Source organism: Salmo salar, chromosome ssa11 (genome assembly GCF_905237065.1).
Source record: "Salmo salar chromosome ssa11, Ssal_v3.1, whole genome shotgun sequence".
Lineage (NCBI taxonomy): Eukaryota > Metazoa > Chordata > Actinopteri > Salmoniformes > Salmonidae > Salmo > Salmo salar.
Genome location: NC_059452.1, coordinates 64,880,333 through 64,901,442, shown reverse-complemented (window position 1 = coordinate 64,901,442; position 21,110 = coordinate 64,880,333). Strand labels below are relative to the sequence as shown.

The 21,110-nt window shown below is 43.2% G+C and overlaps 1 protein-coding gene across 5 annotated transcripts in view; it reads left to right on the top strand.

Annotated features, from left to right (window-relative positions):
* Positions 1-20,860, top strand: part of LOC106562917 (metal transporter CNNM4) — a 29,271-nt gene extending 8,411 nt beyond the window's left edge. The window contains exons 3-9 of one of the 5 annotated variants that reach the window (XM_045689846.1): positions 1,128-1,265; positions 1,578-1,747; positions 8,165-8,261; positions 11,895-11,984; positions 15,353-15,528; positions 15,768-15,858; positions 16,124-16,242. In XM_045689846.1, coding sequence (XP_045545802.1) covers positions 1,128-1,265; positions 1,578-1,747; positions 8,165-8,261; positions 11,895-11,984; positions 15,353-15,528; positions 15,768-15,809 — 713 coding nt within the window. In that variant the 3' untranslated portion in view covers positions 15,810-15,858; positions 16,124-16,242. Of the gene's footprint in view, positions 1-1,127; positions 1,266-1,577; positions 1,748-8,164; positions 8,262-11,894; positions 11,985-15,352; positions 15,529-15,767 lie in introns of all 5 variants that reach the window. The other 4 variants (XM_014128014.2, XM_014128015.2, XM_045689847.1 and 1 more) reach the window with 4 other exon arrangements.
* The last annotated feature ends 250 nt before the right edge of the window (positions 20,861-21,110 follow it).

Below are 21,110 nucleotides of genomic sequence, written 5' to 3'. Positions count from 1 at the left end.
CGGACAGTCTGAGCACTGATGGAGGGATTGTTCCTTGTGTAACTCAGGCAGTTGTTGTTGCCATCTTGTACCCGTCCCGCAGGTGTGATGTTAGGATGTACCGATCCTGTGCAGGTGTTGTTACACGTGGTCTGCCACTGCAAGGACAATCAGCTGTCCGTCCTGTCTCCCTGTAGCACTGTCTTAGGCGTCTCACAGTAAGGACATTGCAATTTATTGCCCTGGCCACATCTGAAGTCCTCATGCTTCCTTGTAGCATGCCTAAGGCACGTTCACACAGATGAGCAGGGACCCTGGCCATCTTTCTTTTGGTGTCTGTAGAAAGGCCTCTTTAGTGTCCCAAGTTTTCATAACTGTGACCTTAATTGCCTAAAGTGTCAGTGTCTTAATGACCGTTCCACAGGTACATGTTCATTAATTGATTATGGTTCATTGAACAAGCATGGGAAACAGTGTTTAAACCCTTTACAGTGAAGATCTGTGAAGTTATTTGGATTTTTACGAATTATCTTTGAAAGACAGGGTCCTGAAAAAGGGACATTTCTTTTTTTGCTGAGCTTATATTATCACTTGTGAATGATGCCCAGCATAAGAAACAATACCTTTTTTTGTGACTTGTTCGAATCATAGTCGCACACCTCATGTTGCCTAGCCCATAGGCCTATATGTTTTGATAAGGTTTTTATCACAACTAAAGTGGCCAAATTACTTCTTAAAATTAAGCACATTAATCTGCTTTACAAGGCATGTAGAGCCTAACTGGGCTACATAAGCAGTGTGTGAATTTCAAGTTTGGGGAAGATGATTTTCACCATAAAAATGCACATTTATAATAAGAACAATACATGAATAATCGTATTTGCGGTCACTTTTGATAATGGTGTTTTCCACCATCCTATGCTAATAATGTGGAGAAATAGGCTTATAGTTTATCACATTTTAAGCTAAATGTTCTGATCTGTTGCATCATCCTCATTGAGAAAAATGCTGGCTATTTAATAGGAAATGAATAGGTAAGCGCCCCATTGGGAGGAGAAGCACTGAGACGGTTCAGACAAATTCAGGGCTGTCACAACACGGGTCAGTGCTAAACATGTTAGTTGCCGGTTTCCCTCTCCTCTCTCCAGCTGACAATAGGAACAGAAAGAAGGTGGACCCTAACAAGAGAACGCGTGACTTCTCTGCTTTTAAACACACGGAGAACGAGTGCAAGGTGAAGATCTCTCCCCAGTTGATGCTGGCTGCGCATCGCTTCCTGGCTACAGGTGAGTGGACTGTCATAAGCACGTATGAGCCTTCCTAATGTCTTATAATACGTTTTGGAATAAATGGTCTCTCTAAATCAATGAAAATATCTATTTGTATCAACGGAACAGCTGGTATTTAGTCTGGATGATTATGGGATTAGACATAATTCTCATCACAAGTCTTATGATGCATTATAACCGCGTCTTAATGCATTATACGCCCTTTAAGTGTTACTGATCTGTCTGAATTGAAGGCGCTATCTGTAAGTCTGATTTCCGGGTGTGTCTCTCTCCCCATTCAACCCTCACCCCCTCTCTCCTTTCCAACAGAGGTGAGTCTGTTCAGTCCCTGTCAGGTCACTGAGAAGGTGTTACTGAGGATCCTGAGGCACCCTGATGTCATCCAGGAGATCAAATTCAATGACAGCGACAAGCGATCCGCTCTACACTACATCTACCAGAGAGGCAAACCTGTCGACTACTTCATACTCATACTGCAGGTACCCAGTACTCTCTCGCTCTCGCTCGCTCTCTCACACACCTCTACATCTGGCATAGAGGCAAACGTATATCGACTACTTTGTACTCATACTGCAGGTACACTCACACATGTGCAAAACACACACGCACTTAAACTGCAATACCACATTGTGGCATCTGTCCTAGTTTTACAGGTTTTATTTATTTAACCTTTATTTAACTAGGCATGGTAGACAGGTAGACTGCTCACTAACAGCTTTAAACACACACACGCAATCTGTCTGAAATCTGACTTGCCTACTACTTAATAAAACTGCATACTGTTGACTAATCGTACTACGTACTATTTAGAATGTACTGTTTAGTAAAATCGAAGCACTAAGTAACAAATATCAACATACTAAGCCATACTGAGAATTCATAATTTAATGCGTAATTGCATTGATTCCTGCCATTCGTTCATTCTGGTAAACTCGTCACCATATCTGATTATCAGCTGTTGTCAAGCACGTGGGTCTCAAGACGATTCTCTTCCTCAACAGTGTGCTGCAAATTCTACTAGATGACAAGCCGAAATGTATGAAATCCTTGTATTTAAAGCATAAAACATTTTTGAAATTTCACGTACTGTAAAGTACGTTCTATTTTTGCATACCCAAAATCTCTACTATTTACAACGCAAGTACAGGTATTCAGACACAGCCACAGACTTCTTGACTGTGAATTAGGCTCAACTGTGTGGTTCCTTTGCTGTGACTCAGCCAACTGGCTTTAGCTGTTTAAGTGTACAGCACAATGTACAGAGCCTAGTGAAAGTCTACACACCCCTTGTTGTACAATGTTCAGATTTAGGGATTCATTTAGATTTATTTTTTTGTACTGATCTACTCCACATATTTCAAAGTGAAAGAAAGTTAGAGAAATGAATCAATTAAAAATAAAGTAACGAAGATGTCTTGATTGCGTATGTCTTCACACCCCAGAGTTAATATTTGGTAGAAGCACCTTTAGCTGTCTATTAACTCTTAAGGCAACCTATGTCATTAGTTTTTGACAAAATTGCCCAAGCTCAGTCATTTTTTTTAAGCAGATTTAAGTGCTTACAGGTGTGTGTGTGTGTGTGTGTGTGTGTGTGTGTGTGTCAGTCAAGTGACCTTGTGTGACGCTTAGCTGTGGGGCAGACCTGCCCTTCACTAATTGATCCCTTTAATGTAAGGAGAAACCGAAAGAGGGAAGAGGAGGAGAGAGAGAGGGAGGATTGGAAAGGGGAGGAAAATACAGTTAAAGTCGGAAGTTTATATACACTTATGTTGGAGTCATTAAAACTCGTTTTTCAACCACTCCACAAATTTCTTGTTAACAAACTATAGTTTTGGCAAGTCGGTTAGGACATCTACTTTGTGCATGACACAAGTCATTTTTCCAACAATTGTTTACAGACAGATTATTTCCCTTATAATTCACGGTATCACAATTCCAGTGGGTCAGAAGTTTACATGCACTAAGTTGACTGTACCTTTAAACAGCTTGGAAAATTCCAGAAAATTATGTCATGTCTTTAAAAGCTTCTGATAGGCTAATTGACATAATTTGAGTCAATTGGAGGTGTACCTGTGGATGTATTTCAAGGCCTACCTTCACACTCAGTGCCTCTTTGCTTGACATCATGGGAAAATCAAAAGAAATCAGCCAAGACCCCAGAAAAAAAATTGGAGACCTCCACAAGTCTGGTTGATCCTTGGGAGCAATTTCCAAATGCCTAAAGGTACCACGTTCATCTGTACAAACAATAGTACGCAAGTTTAAACACCATGGGACCACGCAGCCGTCATACCGCTCAGGAAGGAGATGCGTTCTGTCTCCTAGAGATGAACGTAGTTTGGTGCGAAAAGTGCAAATCAATCCCAGATCAATAACAAAGGACCTTGTGAAGATGCTGGAGGAAACGGGTACAAAAGTATCTATAGCCACAGTAAAACGAGTCCAATATCGACATAACCTGAAAGGCTGCTCAGCAAGGAAGAAGCCACTGCTCCAAAACCGCCATAAAATGCCAGACTACGGTTTGCAACTGCACATGGGGACAAAGATCATAGTTTTTGGATAAATGTCCTCTGGTCTGATGAAACAAAAAATTGAACTGTTTGGCCATAATGATCATTGTTATGTTTGGAGGAAAAAGGGGGAGGCTTGCAAGCCGAAGAACACCATCCCAACCGTGAAGCACGGGGGTGGCAGCATCATGTTGTGGAGGTGCTTTGCTGCAGGAGGGACTGGTGCACTTCACAAAATAGATGGCATCATGAGGTAGGAAAATTATCTGGATATACTGAAGCAACATCTCCAGACATCAGTCAGGAAGTTAAAGCTTGGTCGCAAATGGGTCTTCCAAATGGACAATGACCCTAAGCATACTTCCAAAGTTGTGGCAAAATGGCTTAAGGACAACAAAGTCAAGGTATTGGAGTGGCCATCACAAAGCCCTGACCTCAATCCAATAGAAAATTTGTGGGCAGAACTGAAAAAGCTTGTGTGAGCAAAGAGGCCTACAAACCTGACTCAGTTACACCAGCTCTGTCAGGAGGAATGGGCCAAAATTCACCCAACTTATTGTGGGAAGCTTGTGGAAGGCTACCTGAAACGTTTGACCCAAGTTAAACAATTTAAAGGCAATGCTACCAAATACTAATTGAGTGTATGTGAACTTCTGACCCACTGGGAATGTGATGAAAGAAATAAAAGCTGAAATAAATCATTCTCTCTACTATTATTCTGACATTTTACATTCTTAAAATAAAGTGGTGATCCTACCTGACCTTAAACAGGGAATTTTTACTTGGATTAAATGTCAGGAATTGTGAAAAACTGAGTTTAAATGTATTTGGCTAAGGTGTATGTAAACTTCTGACTTCAACTGTAGAATGTTGAGTGAGTGAGTGACTCTTTAACATCATTCTCATTCAGACAAGAATCACATCCCTTTTTAAGTCAGCACTATGCTGCATCAGGCACACACACATCAGTCCACTCTGACTGCAGACCGTAAAAGCCTGCAGTGTTTAGACTAGTGTGTTTGCCTAGCCCACAGACACACTGCCTCACAGAGCACATCATTAAATCATAGCCTGGAGTTCCGCTCCCTTAATGGCGGTCGGGCAAAGGTTAACCCTCCCCACACACACACACACACCCTACCCCATGCTGATTCACTGGGGGGATTACCCAGATCACCCTGGGGAAGAGATCGGGGCGATGAGTCTTAAACGGCCCTGGGTTATCAGTCATTTCAGCATGGCTGTCAGTGTGTGTAATTGTGCAAGGTTTTAATCTCTTCTAAGAAAGGGCAAGGCACTACAAGTGTACATACCATAGCATACCACAATACACACAGACGATACATCAACACAACACATAGACCAGGGGTACTCAAGTGCTATTTATTGTTTACATAACCCTCCACTGACACTCATATAGCTGCCGACGTTATTCATGACCTTGTATCCCAGGCTGAGACAGAGTCACCTGAAGCAGTAAAGCTAATCATGGGGAACTTTAACCATCATATCAGCAATATGTTACTTGTCCTACCTGAAATTAAGCCTGTCTGGACCTCTGTTATGGTAGCATCCCAGGTGCGTATTTTTCCAAGGCGCTACCCAATCTTGGGGGTTCAGATCATAACATGGTTCAGCTCATCCCATCTACTGAAGCCCTCCAGGACTGTTTTGAGTCCACTGACTGGGCGGTCCTGACGGACAGAACCAATGACCTGGAAGAGGCAGCGCGTATTGTCTCAGAGGGCATCCGTTTCTGTGAGGATCTCGTTATTTCTAAAAAAGATAGTCAACATCTTCCCCAATAATAAACCGTGGGTAACTCAGGAATTAAAAGAGCTCCTCAACCAGAAAAAACAAGTGTTTTAAATCAGTGCAAGGCAGCATACGAAGACAAATTAGAAAACCTTTTCGAGGACAGTAGGAAAGGCTGGCAAGGGCTACAAACCATCACAGGCTACAAACCAATGAGACATTGTATGACCATTGAAATGACCTTGCTTTAGCAAATGATTTGAACAGTTTCTATTGTAGGTTTGACGTGTGATTTTACTTCGCAGCAGAAAGTGGCCTTGGACAGTAGAGACAGCATACCAGCTGTTGATGTACAGATTTCTCTGAATGACGTCAAGCAATATTTTCAACGTGTCAAGCAAACGAAAATCATATGGTCCAAAAGGCATCAGCAGCAAGGCAGTTCAGGCATGCGCAGACGAGCTCGCATTACCGTTCCAGAAGCTGTTCCAGCTGTCACTGAACTGTGGGATAATTCCAGTCTTATGGAAAAAGTCTACTGATTGTCCCAATACCTGAAAAGAACGAAAAGATCTGTACCTATGAAATGTTTTGGAAAAAGAAATTGAAAAAGAAATTCTCTCTAGTCTCCCATCCCAAATTAGAACCAAACCAATTTGCCTACCGTGCCTCTATGGCTGTTGATGATGAGTTACTGGTCAAGCTGAACAATATCTACGAACATTTTAGAAAAGGAAAATAGTCTAGTGAAATTGTGTTCATTGACTTCAGTAGCGCGTTTAACACCATCCAACACCACCTACTGGTGGATAAGCTGGTGAATTTGGGTGTCAGCTCTCTACTGATCAAGTGGATAAAAATGTTTCTTGAATAGTTTTCTTGAAATAAACGTTAAGAAAACGAAAGAGTTGGAAATTGATTTCAGAAGGAACAAAACTCCACCACCACCTACGAAGATCAATGGGGAATCAGTCGATAGAGTGACCACATATAAATACCTGGGAATCCAAATAGACAAACTGAAATGCAAGATCTGTGCCTTTGCAAAGATGAAGAAATTACAACAGATAATGTTTTTCTACGCAAACTGAACCGTTTTAATGTCGAACCGCCAAATCTTACAAATGTTCTGTAAATCTGTCCTCCAGAGTGTGCTGTCCTTTGGTCTGATATGCATGTTTGGAAACAAGACCAAGTCAAGCTTCAGCGCTTAAGACAGCGGGAAGGATAATTGGTATAGATCAAGAATCAGCCATCAACCTGTACACAAACCTCCTAAAACTTGATTTTACAGGACAGATCCCCTTCACTGAAAACTCAGTCATGGCAGCAGCCGGACAAGGGGAAAGAGCCTTCTTAAAAAGAAAATCAAAACAGATAGATATGGGGACTTTTTATTCCAACAGCCATTAGGCTGTGTGGTATTAGGTTGCTTCTTGTGTAAATATTTTCTGTCTGGATTTTAATGATTTGTATGTCTGTCTGTTGGTCCCTCGAGTATACAGCGTATTGCACTTTCACTTTTAAATGTGTAGCTATGGCACTTTTAATTAATTTTGTTGTGTGGTTTCTGTGTTTTCATGTTTTATGTACCGTCTTTTTAAGCAGATGGGATAATAAAGTTGACCTGAATCTGAAGTATTTGAGAAGGTCCAGTCACACACTTCCTTGGTGGCAAAGGTCTGGATGGATAATGTAATTTATCGGTGTAGTAACAAACCCCAAACTGTTCTCTCAGCCAACAAGAGGGGTGTGAACATTTTGTACTTTTAAAGCTAATTTCCCGCAATTTTTCACATTTAGCATGCAGCAGAGATTTTTTGTTGTTGCTGTTTTAAAGCAAATTTTCTGCAGTTCTACACATTCTTCCATGTCTTGTGTGTGTTTATGATACCAGGGGACGAAGCCCGACCGTGTGGGGAAAAAAATAAAACATTTCTGTGTGTGTTGTTTTATTGATGACACCCAAGGTGACACTGTAGATACAGGTACAGCAACATGAGCACAGTTGCTCTGGTTTCACTATTCAGGAAGGTGTGTGTGCACGGTTGTGTGTGTATGTGTCATCTGTTGGGGGTCATTGGGGGGTGTGTGTGTGTGTGTGTGTGTGAGTGAGAGAGAGAGACACTGGAACCTCAGCATGCACACCTGCACTGTGATATAATATTGATGAGACCGCCAGGGTTCTCTCTTACCTTGGTAGGAAGGCTCAGTCATAGAAACGTAGCAGATAGATCAGACAACATTAGCAGTAGAAATAGAATCATAATAATCCATAATTATCATGTTATAATAATCCTGGTCAGATGCTCAGGCTTAACTTGACGACTGCATAAATCGTGCATTGATGTCAATGTAGAAACATAGTAGATGGAAGAGACAACACCACTGAAGCAGTAGAAACGCTGCATCTCTGCATGTTCACTTTGTCCGACAGATCTGTGTGTGTTAATGTATATGAAATAAAGGTAAATCCCTGCACGCTGATGAATGCTCTTGCGGTTTTATTGTGCAAACTACTCATCAGTGTGTGGGTATCTATCTTTATTTAATTGGTTTACTTTTTGTTCACAGCGCCTGCAAGTCAGTGTATGTTGCTTTGAAACTCTGTGTGTGTGTGTTCCTCAGGGGCGTGTGGAGGTGGAGGCTGGAAACGAGAACATGAAGTTTGAGACAGGACCCTTCTCCTACTATGGAGTCATGGCTCTTAGCTCACCATCACTGGGTGAGCACACACACACACGTAATGTATATATGATCAGACCACAGACACAAGCAATGCACATGCCACAGAGATACACACGGCACAGAGATACACACCTAGACTCTCTCTTTTTCCCCCTTCCTCTCACATACACAAACAATGTGATAACTCTCTGTGCGCTTGCCTCTGTCTAAACTTGTTTCAGTCAGATAGTGTTTCTAGTCTTCAGCATTTCGGCCTTAAATTTTTATTCCTGAAACACCAGCTTCGCTGACCAACATCCAGAAATGCTCAACTCAAACACCCACACGCCAGAAGGGACAGGGGAAACGATCCAACTAGCACTGTGCACAGCTCACAATGAGGTGTGTGTGTTAGCAAAGCTCACAAGTAGGTGAGTGTGTGTAATCACTTGGGTTTTAGGAGATCCAACAGACAGAAATGTGATCCACAGCTGATGTAATAAACAGGTAGAAAGAAACGTACACCACTGTTACCTAGGGCTGTTGCGGTGACCGTATTACCACCACACCGGCGGTCGAGAATCATGAAGGCAGTCAAATTCCACGTGACCATTTAGTCATGGCAATTAGGCTTCTCCAGGCTCTGATGCTGCTGATGGTCATTAGCAGCCTACCAAACTTGATAACTGCCTGGTATTCAGCACTCTATTGTCCTCTAATCACTCTGACATCAGTGCAAATGTAATCAAAAATCTAATCGAACACTGAGAGAGCCCATGAGCTCATGTTGTACAACATTTCTATAGGCTATGCAATTGCCTGAGAAAACAGAGTGATGGCCTTTATTAAAGGGTGGGAGGCCAAATTTCTCACATATATTATTTAGTATATGTAAAGACAAGATTAAATCAAGAATAATCTGATGGGTGACAGTATTCGCCTATATTTTTGCGACTTTTTTTGAATCGTAGTCGCACACCTCATGTAGCGTAGCCCATAGGCCTGTATGTTTTGTTAAGGTTTGTATCACAACTGAAGTGGCCAAATAACTTCTCAATATTAAGCTAATTAATCTGCTTTACAAGGGCATACATAAGCAGCGTGTGAGTTTTCGAGTTTGGGGAAGATAGCTTTCACCATAAAAATGCACATTTATGATAAAAGCATGACATGCTTTATTGCATTTGCGGTCACTTTTGATAATAGCGTTTTCCAGCTAATGGAACATTCTCACTTATAGCCTACTGCTGTGTGAGCGCATTGCTGCGCTTATAATGTGAAGAAATAAACTATTAGGCTATCAACATTTTAAGATAAACATTCTGATCTGTTGCGTTTGCCTCATTACTTTTAAAAAGTTTTTTTGACGCTAGTGGTTGTATTAATTTGGGATCTATCGCATCCCACAACTGTCCCAGACTATGTTTGGAATATTTCTCACACAGAATAGAATAGGTCGGTTTTTGTACTATGGGGGATAGTAGATTGACATAGGCTAGTACTTTTGCTGTTCGTTAGGCCTACTCATCTTATTGGCTGACGAAAGTAAATGTGGACAGTTCTTCCAATATCTTCAATATGCGCCTCGGAATTGGATAAGGACGCGCACAGTTGCGTCCCTGATGTTTATGTCTTCACTTGTAGCCTGTGAAAAAAAAACAATCACGTGATGGAGAGCCATGTGAGTGAGAAGTGCTTTGGAGCATGCAGCACTCGGGGAGAAGGGCACATCGCAGCACTCCGACACAATGGTCACTGGCCGCAAAAGGCATGGATTTTTTTAGGATGCGTTGCGGCCACACAAAGGGGATGCCGACAGGAAATTCGAGGCATTATCAAATGCTAGTCACATTGTGAATGAGAGACTGATGTAGTGTGTACAGCCTGCGCAAGAACCAAAGCAGAGCTCATGCCTTTCACGCAACTTTGTTCAGATCATCATTAGTCGCATCATGCAGCCTTACAATGTATTAAAAATCAAAACATATAGCCCAACGTTTGTTGAACAACTGAAGTTACATTAATAACTCTAAATTAAGCATATAGGAGTACCTATTTCTTTGTTAACCGCTCAACGCAGAATAACCGCATGTGCACACTCAAATCGTTTGGAGAAAATATAATTTTTATATTTTATTCGGCTTTGTTCAATTGTTTTCTTCATACTATAAAATAATATAAAATAATGCCACGTCTGCTAAATGAACTAGTGTAGCCCACAGCCATTTGGCATAGCCAGATCAGGACCTAACATAAGCAAAACTCAGTATGCTATTCAGTTCTTCTGAATAATACTACATTTTCTTCATATCATGTTCCTTTAGACCTGTCTAAAATAAATATGGAATTTATTGTGAAGGTGTAGGCTATATTACATGGATTTATTATAATTTTTTTAATGTATATGTTCCAAAGTTCTGCATCAGTGGCTTGTAGGCTATGTGTGTAAGCCAGTAGATGCTAAATTTGTTTATGTTAATTAATGGTCAATTGCTGTGAGACCAACAGTTATTTGCTTGACAATCACCGGCTGATGCAATTTCGTGACCGCCACAGCCCTAGTGTCACCTATAAAGGACAAGGGGTGTGTGTGTGTGCGCGCGCCAATGATGGGGGTGTGTGCATATCTGAGAGAGCATAGTTGGCTGAAGGGTGATGACGCCACAGTGCTGGAGGAGAGAAATGTATTGCTTAGTCCAGATACTTTAGAAACGCTGATGACACCTAGTGGTCAGATACCAGTATGACTAGCAGACATAGCTGCTCTGAAATATATTATCTAACTAGGCAAGTCAGGTAAGAACAAATTCTTATTTACAATGACGGCAAAACTCGGACGACGCTGGGCCAATTGTATGCTGCCCTATGGGACTCCCAATCACGGCCGGTTGTGATACAGCGTGGAATCAACCAGGGTGTCTGTAGTGACTCCTCGAGCACTGACATGCAGTGCCTTAGACCGCTGCAGCACTCGGAAGCATACTCGGAAGCATCTACATAATCAATGTAGAGATGCTGTAAGTCATATAAATGGATGGAGATGAGCTTTCAATGTAGCCAGTAGTGTAGTACCTCTGTAGATGGTGTTACACATGCAAGCATGAGCAGAGTAGGTTCTGGTTGTCAAAAGCCTGTTAAATGTTAAATCATCTTTCTCTCTCTCTGTGATAGCCTTCTCTGTGCTTTGTGTGCGCAGCATCTATGTAATGTGTGTGTGCATGCGCTATATGATGTGCACTGTACTACTGCCTACATGTGTCAAACTGTGTCCAACTCATGTCAGCGTCTGATGTCACTCAGTTACGCCCCTCCCATTGGGCAATCTGCCCCCTCCAATCCGACAGCAGGCCTTCGTTGACCTGTGAAAATGACGAGTCACCCGGGGCGAATCTGAAATTGCATCCTATCCCCTATGTAGTGCACTACTTTATGCCATAGCCTTATGTGGCTAATCCTGGCCAAAAGTAGTGCACTATAATAGGGAATGGAGTGCCATTTTGGACACAGCCTCAGTGAATGGTTCACTAAATGATGTATTGAGGTGAAAATGTCAATGTGCTCTGTGAAGGAGAAAGGTTTCTCTCTTCAGGGCACCCTACAGTGCTGTTAACCACTACAGTGCTGTTACTGCCTATCGCTGATTAAACGAGAGCGTCTTTCTCTCTCCCCCCTTCTCCCACTCTTCGCTCAGCCGTAACTCCCCCTCTCTCCCCATCAGTGGCGTCCCCTCCTCCACGACGTCTCTCTTTAAAGAGATTCTCTCTGTTCTCTCGCTTCCCAGGTAAAGAACCAACCGCCCCGAGGGGAGGGGTAACATGAGGGAGGGAGGGGCCACTTTTTATCCCAAGATCACCTTTTTTGTTTCCCTCCCATCATCCTCTTCTTCAGAGCCCTGCTCCAGCAAGTACAACCTGATAGACAGACAGCCTAGAGATCCACTAGAATATCAATACTTTACATTTAGGGTCAGTTATACCAAGTGTTTGCCTTACCTGCTTTTCTTTGAAGTAGAATAAAATAGGAAAACGTTCTGCTCTTACCTCCCAAGATGTTATTCTTCTCTCATTCTGTGTTTGTTTTATTCCCTCTGAAAACCAAAGGGTGCAAAGCCTTAGTAATCTAATCAGGCCTTACTGTGAGTCAGCTATCGAGAGCATTAGTTAGAGCAGGGTTTCCCATACTCGGTTCTGGGGCCCCCTCTGGATGCACGTTTTGGTTTATGCCCTGGCACTACACAGCTGATTCAAATAACCAACTCATCATCAAGCTTTGATTTTGAATCAGCTTGGGAAACCCTGCTCTAACGCTCTCCTCCAGCACTCGATAGCCGACTCACAGTAGCCTGGTGAAACCAGACTGAACACTGCGCTCGTTATTGTTTCACTTAATGTCACTGGTTTAACGACTCACAGGAGCCGTAATGGTTAAACGTTGAATGCCGCTCGAGATGAGTCAGCTGCGCTAATCCTAGCTAATAGTGTATTGTTAGCATAATATTTGCGTCTAATACTATTTAATGCCGATTTATGCTCCACTATACCATCTGGTGGAGTAGGATGGTATTGAATTAATAGGTTGGTGGACAAGTCGGTGCTCTGCAGTGGTCTCTCTCTCTTAGTGACTGAGTGATGTGGTGAGGTTCTACTTGCAGTTCTTACTCGGCCGATGACTGCTGATGATGGCAGCTGAGCCCTATGTGCTTTTGACAGATTGTATGCCACGTCAGGTCACATCAGTGGGTTTGTCCTCAGTCAGCAGGGCAGAGCAGAGCAGCCTGGGACAACGTCACTCAGTTGACAGGCCCTGTTCCAATAAGGTAAGGGTTAAGTTGAAGTTACATGCATATTATGCGTCTTTCCTTCCTTCCTTTCCTTCCTTCCTTGGTCTCTTCCTTGGAATACTCACTGATCTGGTTTCCTCAGTACTGCTTTCACCAGTGACGTGGAAGGAAGGAAGGAAGGATGGAGGGAAAGAAAGAAGGAAGGAAGCATTATCGTCATATTGGAGCAGTGTCAGGGACTTGACATGGGTGATTCCAATTTCTTCAGACCTGTGTCAGAGCTGGACTACACAGTACCGACTGAGGAAGAGGAGGAATAGAGGAGGAAGGAAGAAACTTGCTGGATGGGGCTCTAGGTGGAGCCACTCTGCTCCACGGCACTACCTCTCATATCTGACCTCTAACCCCTACTAGTTGCCCTAACCACTGGTCCAGGGTCAGATGTTTCCTTATTACCGCATTGGTTACATTTTGGGTAATCTGATACTAGGTCTGTGGTTAAAGGCATCTTCTACTGTATCTTGTGCGATTACCTGATCCTGTCACTAGCATAGAATTAGAGTTCTATGGTCACTACTCACTCACTTCAAAGAAATCACCAAACTACTTCTGACCCACTTACTACTTCCTATACCATATAGTTCCCTAACCCCTTCCCCTAGGCACTAGATCTGAAAAGAGCATATACATCAATAGGATGACAGTTCAACCCAGCCTACCAAAAGACACGGTGATACTATTACCATTTTGTCAATACCTATCCAATGTTTTTAGATGTGTGCCTAGAAGGAACGAGCTAGGGGTCAAAATTGGAACAGGGCATGCATCACTCACTACACACTCCTTAACCCCAACTTACCCAACCACGAACACTCGTACACAGTTACGACCCCCACCCCCCCATGCCAATCAGAGCCTCATTTGCATGGCATGCCTGGCGAGCCGATCTCTGAGCCACGGTGAACGCTCAGGAACACCAAAACGCCCACAGGTGACTTGGTTAAGCACAGAACCATCGTTGATTAGTTGCCATAATGCCATTTCTCCTGATCCTGGCTGTTGATTGGTCCCCATCACCCCCTATACTTGATGTGATATGGGGAAGCCTAACACCTGATATAATCCCTCCCTCCCTCCCAGCATATAGTCATAATTTAACCCCATCCTCCCCTGTAATCACCAATCATACTCAACCTTCATCTTTGGGTGTGCATATGTTTGTGTTGCTGTGTTGTGCATATATACCTGTTGCTCTCTGTGATGCTGTGTGTATACATTTGCATTGCTGTGTGTACAATGCTGTGAAAAGATATTTGCCCCCTTTCAAACATTCTCGATTTTAGCATATTTTTGACTATGATTTTTACCAGATCTTCAACCAAAACCTAATATTAGATAAAGGGAACCTGAGTGAACAAATAACACTAAATGGTGATACTTATTTAATTTCTTTAATAAACAAACTTATGCGACACCCAATGCCGCTATGTGAAAACTAATTGCACCCTTACACTCGTTGAACTGGTTGCGCCATCTTGATCTACAATGGCTGCAACCAAACGCTTCCTGTAGTTGCTGATCAGTCTCACACCTATAGTACCAGTCAAAAGTTTGGACACATGCATTCCAGGTGTCTACCTCATGAAGCTAGTTGAGAGAATGCCAAGAGTGTGCAAAGGATGGCTAGGTCTGGACTTTGACTAGTTCATTCCAAAACAACAACAAACAAATATTGCTTTTCAGCCATTCTGATGCAGACTTGCTCGTGTGATTTCGATCATTGTCTTGCTGCATGACCCCGCTGCCCTTTCGCGTCAAATCATGGACCTAGTGCCTGACATTCTCCTTTTTAGAGTTCTCTGTAAGGGAGCAATTGCTTTTTCACACAGGGGCATTGGGTGTTGCGTAACTTGGTTTATGAAATAAAATAAAAGTATCAAAATGTTATTTGTTCACTTTTTCATGGCACTGTAGGTGTGACAGCACGTGTTGTGTGTTCACTAACCTCCAGTATCCGTCTGGTGATCGAAACCATACTGTAGTGTTTGTCATTAACTTAATGTCTCTGTCGTTGCTGTCAGCCGTGCCAAATACTGTTTATATTGCTCTGGCTACTCTCACTACAATCATATCCTCCTACTGTCTCTATCCCATCAATAGACAATCTCATTCTCTTTTCATGTTGATTTCTCTAATTCACTGTTCTGTGTGTGCCTGAATGTGCATGTGTGTGTTTTATGTACTGTGTGCGTGCTTGTGTGCATTATTGCAAATGTGGATGTGTGAGCCCGTGGGAATGTGCGTGTTTGTGTACTTTGTGTGTGTGGGTTATCCCCAGCTCACCCGCTCTCTCCCTCACCGTATCTCAGAGTTCCGTTCTCCTACTCACGCGAGTGGTCTGAACCGCTCGGCGTCGCTAAGCTGCACTGAGCGTGGCGCTTCCGGAGAATGCGGCTCAGTAACTGCTAGCAACACGCAGCTCACCGCCTGCCAGTACACACCAGACTTCTACGTACGGGCTCTCACTGACCTGCAATATGTCAAGGTAACTCTCTCACCTTTAACCTCTAACCCCTGCCAGTGCCATGGAAATGGAAAAACTACAATGGGAAAAGGCCCTATTTCTACAGTTGTGCTGGTTTAAAAGTTACAATTTCTGCAGCACAGGCATTTGAAAAGAAAGTCGTTAATGTGACAAACTCTCTCGCAGTGACGTCTCCAAATTTTGTTTACAATTATCTAAGACTAACCCATGTAATGAAACGGTGACCTGAAATATTTCAGAAATTAGCCCAGACATTTCAGCCCACTATTCAGCTCTGCTGAGAAACGTTTTACCAGCCCAACTGAATGGCCAGCAGTGGTGTAGTGGAGGGTAAGCACACGTAAACGCTGTTTATGCAGCTTTTTTATTTTGCAGGAGCGTTTACCCACCTTTTGCAGAAAAATGCATTCAAAGTATAGGGAGCGTTACATCTCTGAGGGCCAGTGCACCCTGGGTTGTCCCTGTGATGATGATTGGCTGTTCAATACCTCCTATACCATGACGCCATACTCTCTCAAAGCACGCTTTGCAGTCTCTCTCATATACTTGTTCTTCCTCTCCTCCCTCTTCCTAACACTCTCTTTCCTCTCCTCAGATCACTCGTTCTCAGTACCAGAATGGTCTGCTGGCGTCGAGGCTGGACAGCACCCCCCAGTCCCCCGAGGGCAGCCACCCCCGTCTGGACAGCACCTCTGCTCTCCCGCTCCCCATCACCCCACCAGCCCCTCCCCGTACCCCCCTCCCCCTGGCCACCACACCTTTCAAGCGCCCCCTTGCTCTCCCCCAACCCACCCCCCCTCCCACCAACCGTACCCCCTTACCCCAAACCACCACTCCCACTCAAGTCAACCCCCGCCCGGCCCTGCCCCTATCCACCCCTCCTCCCACCAAAGGCACCCCTCTTCCTCAAACACCTCCTCCTCCCTCCTCGGGTGCACGCACCACTCACCCGCCTCCGCCCTCCACCTCCTCTCTCCCCCACCCACCTCTTCCCTGCACCTCTCTCCCCCCCAAATCCCCCTCTTCCGCGAGGCCAGGGGGGGAGAACGGGCCGGGTGAGAAGACCTCTCTGCTCTCTGAGCAGCCGCAAAACTGCGTAAGCGGCACACGCAGGCCCAGCTACCCACAAACACACACACAACACCCTCACACACACCAACACCTACACACACATGTGCACACCATCAGTCACGCACACACAGAGAGCACCATCTGACAACAACCCCTGTGGGGGGATGGGGGGGTTGTTAAGATTTGTAAAAAATGAATGCACACACAAGTTTTGTTGGCCGTGGACTGACTACCCCTGGAGCACTGGAAGATTCTAAGGTGCATTGTGGGAATCCTCATGTCTCTGTCCTCCTATCCGCCCACCTACCTCTCAAGATGGGGTGAAGAGAGAGAGAGAGAGACGGGGAACACTGGTGCATTACACACTTGTGCAGAGGTCCTTGTGTGTGATGTATCTCGTCTCAGTCATACGGTTCAGTGCGTGTGTATGCAATGTGTGTTTGCCAGTTTTACGGTGGCTGCAGGCACAGTCTGGGATCAGCTTTGTTGGTGGGGAGGACGGGGGAGGAGGGTTGAGGAGGGGGAGATAGACCACCACGTATAGCATGTTTATAATATGTGTTGATTCTCTGCACTTCGGTTGTCGGTATAAATAAATATAGAAATATGACCTGTAGTGACAGCAAAATATGTTTTTAAAGAGAAATGTAGTGATATTTAGAGATTCATGCATTTTTAGCTTAGTGTTCACTGTGAATTCTCACCTACACGCACCTGGGTTCTCTAAAACACTTCCTGACTTCCTGTACCACTCCCCTCCCACATGCTCCGTTTCCATGGAAATGACATTCAACCCCCCCCGAACACAAATGGAACATTCTCAGGAGGGATTTCTAGAATCTTGGTTTATTTTTTTGTTTATTTTTGGTGTCTGTTCTTTATTTCTTGCAAATATGGCAATTTCCAAAAAAACTTTAGTATTAGGGGATTGTTGAGTTTGGAGCCTGTTGACACGGGCTCGACAGGAGTGTAGCGGTTTGTGTGTGTACCTCCTGAGCTGTCTCTCATTTCGGAAAGTTTATGAAATGAAACAGCCATACAAGTGGTTGATCACAGGCCTACCAAGCTGGGGTGGAGGGCGGGGTTGCTGGAGGGGAGGAGTTGGCTGGCTAATTGACTGACGGGTGGGTTTGTTTACCATGAACCCACCTCCTAACCAGAGATGTGAAGTATATTATATGATTAATTATTTAAATATGAATATATTTATTTTGCATTACAGATTACTTTTGTATGTATTTTGAGATTTATTTGATGTCAATGTTTTATATTCTATCGATTTTGTTTTTCTTTTGTTGAAGACTTTCAAAACTCCATGTACTGTGACTGATGACACTGACACTCCTGAACAGAGACTTTGCTACTGTACTGCAACCAACTCCCCCAGAACCTACAAACTCTCAAACACACCTAACTGAACAGAGCTCAATTCAACTATGATACTAGCTCCTCTTTCTTTTTGTATTATTGTATAATTTCCCTATGATATTAGCTCAGCTTCCTATTTGTGAACATGGCTCAATTCAACTACAGTACTAGCTACTTTTCCTGTTTGTATAATTTCACATAATAAGCAGTGGACTAGCATTTGGGTGGCTGAGACACTGTGGTTTAACATGATTGGTTGCTTTGGAGTGATGTCACGAGTGTTATTGTGTGATGTCACAATGGAATCTAGAAGTCACTGTTTTCAGGGGTGATGTCACTATGGAGTTAAAAATTCCACTTTGTGATGCCACAATGGAGTTGAGTTCAGAGTTTGTGTGACGTCACAGTGGAGTTTAGAATTGAGTTGTACTGTTTGATGATACAATCAGTGAGGGGTTGTTGCCACTGCTAATGACACGACATGGAAAAAAGGCACGCCACCACCACCACAATGTTCCCTTACCATTTACATTGTAGGTACTCCAAAAAGACATTCCAAAACAGGAGATCCACAATTGACCCTTCAGATTCAATCTGATGTAGGATTTATTGTGTGTATAAATGAAACTGTTACACGCACTGTGCCCTGCCGTGCTGTCTTAGAGATTACTACGTGTTTCCCTCACCATGCATTCTCTCTGGATGGAGGGCAGACCAGACATATAATGCTGCTAGCATCTACCTATCTTGATCCCTAGAAATATATTATGAAGTAACTCAAGCAACGGTCGACATGAAGAAAGAAAATGTACACATACAAATGTATTTCTAAGTAAATACTTACCACTGGTAAGAAAATCACTTTAGAACAACGAGGTAGAACTGAGTATTTATTCCAAAGAATTTCTGTAAGATCTGTTCCACAGGGAAAAGTTCCTACCTGAATTTTAAGAGTATATCCCCTCCTTAGAATTGGAATGAATAGAACGGACACACACCCCTCAGTACAGGGTATTGAATGGGGTCGGCCATTCTAGGATTTCTAAGTCTATGGTTGGTGCAGCCTTAACACACTACTACTACACAAAAACCCTAGACCTGACTGCTGGTTCACATAGGTCACTTCATAGCATTGGTCCTTACTGGTTCCGTTACACCACTGGTCTAGTTCTCAGTCTAGCCACTGGTTGGCTGCGAGGCTCCTAGTCTGTACTGAGAACGGTCAGATTATGAAAGCGTTGTTCGACTACTTAGAAATGTTGTATTTATTTGAAAGAATATTATTACTTGTCATTTTTGTGCTGTGTTCTCTCATGTGAAACATGCTTTCATTTGTGACAGACAATCATGTCTGTCAACGGGTTACTGGGACGGAGGAAGAGATTTGTTATATATTTCCTGCTTGTACTATGTTACTGTGAATACTACTGTATATTGTGAAGAAATTGGCATTTGTCTACTATATTATCTGTGATGGGAGTGAGAGGGGGATGCCTATATGGAACACGTATAAAGTAGGCTCTGTGAGAATACTTACTGGATATAAGAACTTTTATCTCCTTCGACTAAGACATTTTACTTGGAAGATATTGAATTAGCAATAAAAACATTGCTCTGTTTTGACCTCAAAGAACATTTCTACCTTTCTCTCAAATTCATTTTTCCCCCATTGAAGTAGCATGTAGTAGCATTCTGACCATGATTTATTGCAGCACTGTGCTAATGTAGCTGTTAGCTTATGTTATGTGCTAATGTAGCTGTTAGCTTATGTTATGTCTGGCTAGACTGAACTACCTTGCTCTTCACTAGCACTCCTCCTTTCCCTCATCTCCTTTCCTTTTCCATTCTTCCTTCCTCTCCTCTTCCTCCCTACTCTGCTACTTTCCTTACCCTCTCCCCCAGCTCCTCTCCCCTCACACCCCCACTTCTTCTCCTCTCCTGCCGGTCATGTTATATTGAAATTCCTTGACTGCTGGTCTGAACAGTCTTATAAGCTCTTTTTAATGTCCAGATCCTTCTAGCTGGTGGGTGGTTCCTGGCGGGAGGGCGAGGCTTAACTGGCAGCCAGGCTCTGCTCTGCCGTGTTGTTAGCTCAGTGCCCCAGTGTGATTATTCGACCTAAACAAGGAGGGTTTAAGATTTCTGGTGCTGTATTCTCAACCAGGGACAGCTTTTCCACTGTGTAGACAAAGGGATGCCATACTAGCCTGGTCCCAGATCTGTTTGGGCTCTCGGCCAACTACTATTTGACCATATAGGAGATGGCACAAACAGATCTGGGTTCAAGCTGGTGCCATACTGCTAGCTTGGGAACCAGAACCCTACAATGGAGTAGAATAGAACACTGTCCTCCACGAAGGATGTTTTTTTTTGTGTGTGCATGGAATTAGAATGAGTTCAATGATTATAAACACTAGTCTAATACAGGTTACTCAGACAGAGATAAGACCAGTAGTCCAGTGTCAGCCCCATATGTAAAAACACACACTGAACAGTCTGACAGACTAGGGGTCTGGCCTCCAGGTACACACACTAATCTCTTTATCTCTGCTTGAGTCTTCCACAAGAAGCTGGTCAGTGATGAAGTTCTGAAGGTTAGATTTATTTATTACTTAAAGTTCGGGTTTGGAGTGCTTGTTTTCAACAACTATGACTTTCATGTTTAATGACTGATCAGCGGTAAGTTCTGTGGTAGAGACTGATGTTTTTCCTCTCTGTTATTTTCTTTTTTGGAGGGGGATGTTGATTGAAGAGTAAATGCCTGTAACTTCATCTTACCCCTGGGTTGTTTAACTTAAAGCAAAGTGTACATACTGTTTTATAATGACTTTGGAGGGAGCTGTGAAGAAGTCAACATGGGGTTAATAAACCTGATTATATTTCTCTACGTAAACTACTGTCTCCTGTGCTCTTTTTATTTGACTGTCCGCGTTTACTGTTTTTCTCACTTAGTTGAGTCAAATGTACAAAAACAGATGAAGAATTTCCCACAATTGCAATGTCAACAGTAGGTCACAAAGATTAGTGACTGTTGGCAAACAGTAGAGCTATGTGACAAAGTAGGCTAAGTAACAAAAGGTAAACAAAAATGCTCTGTGGTGCATAACTTCACAACAGCACAAAGTCATCTAGTTCACTTTGTT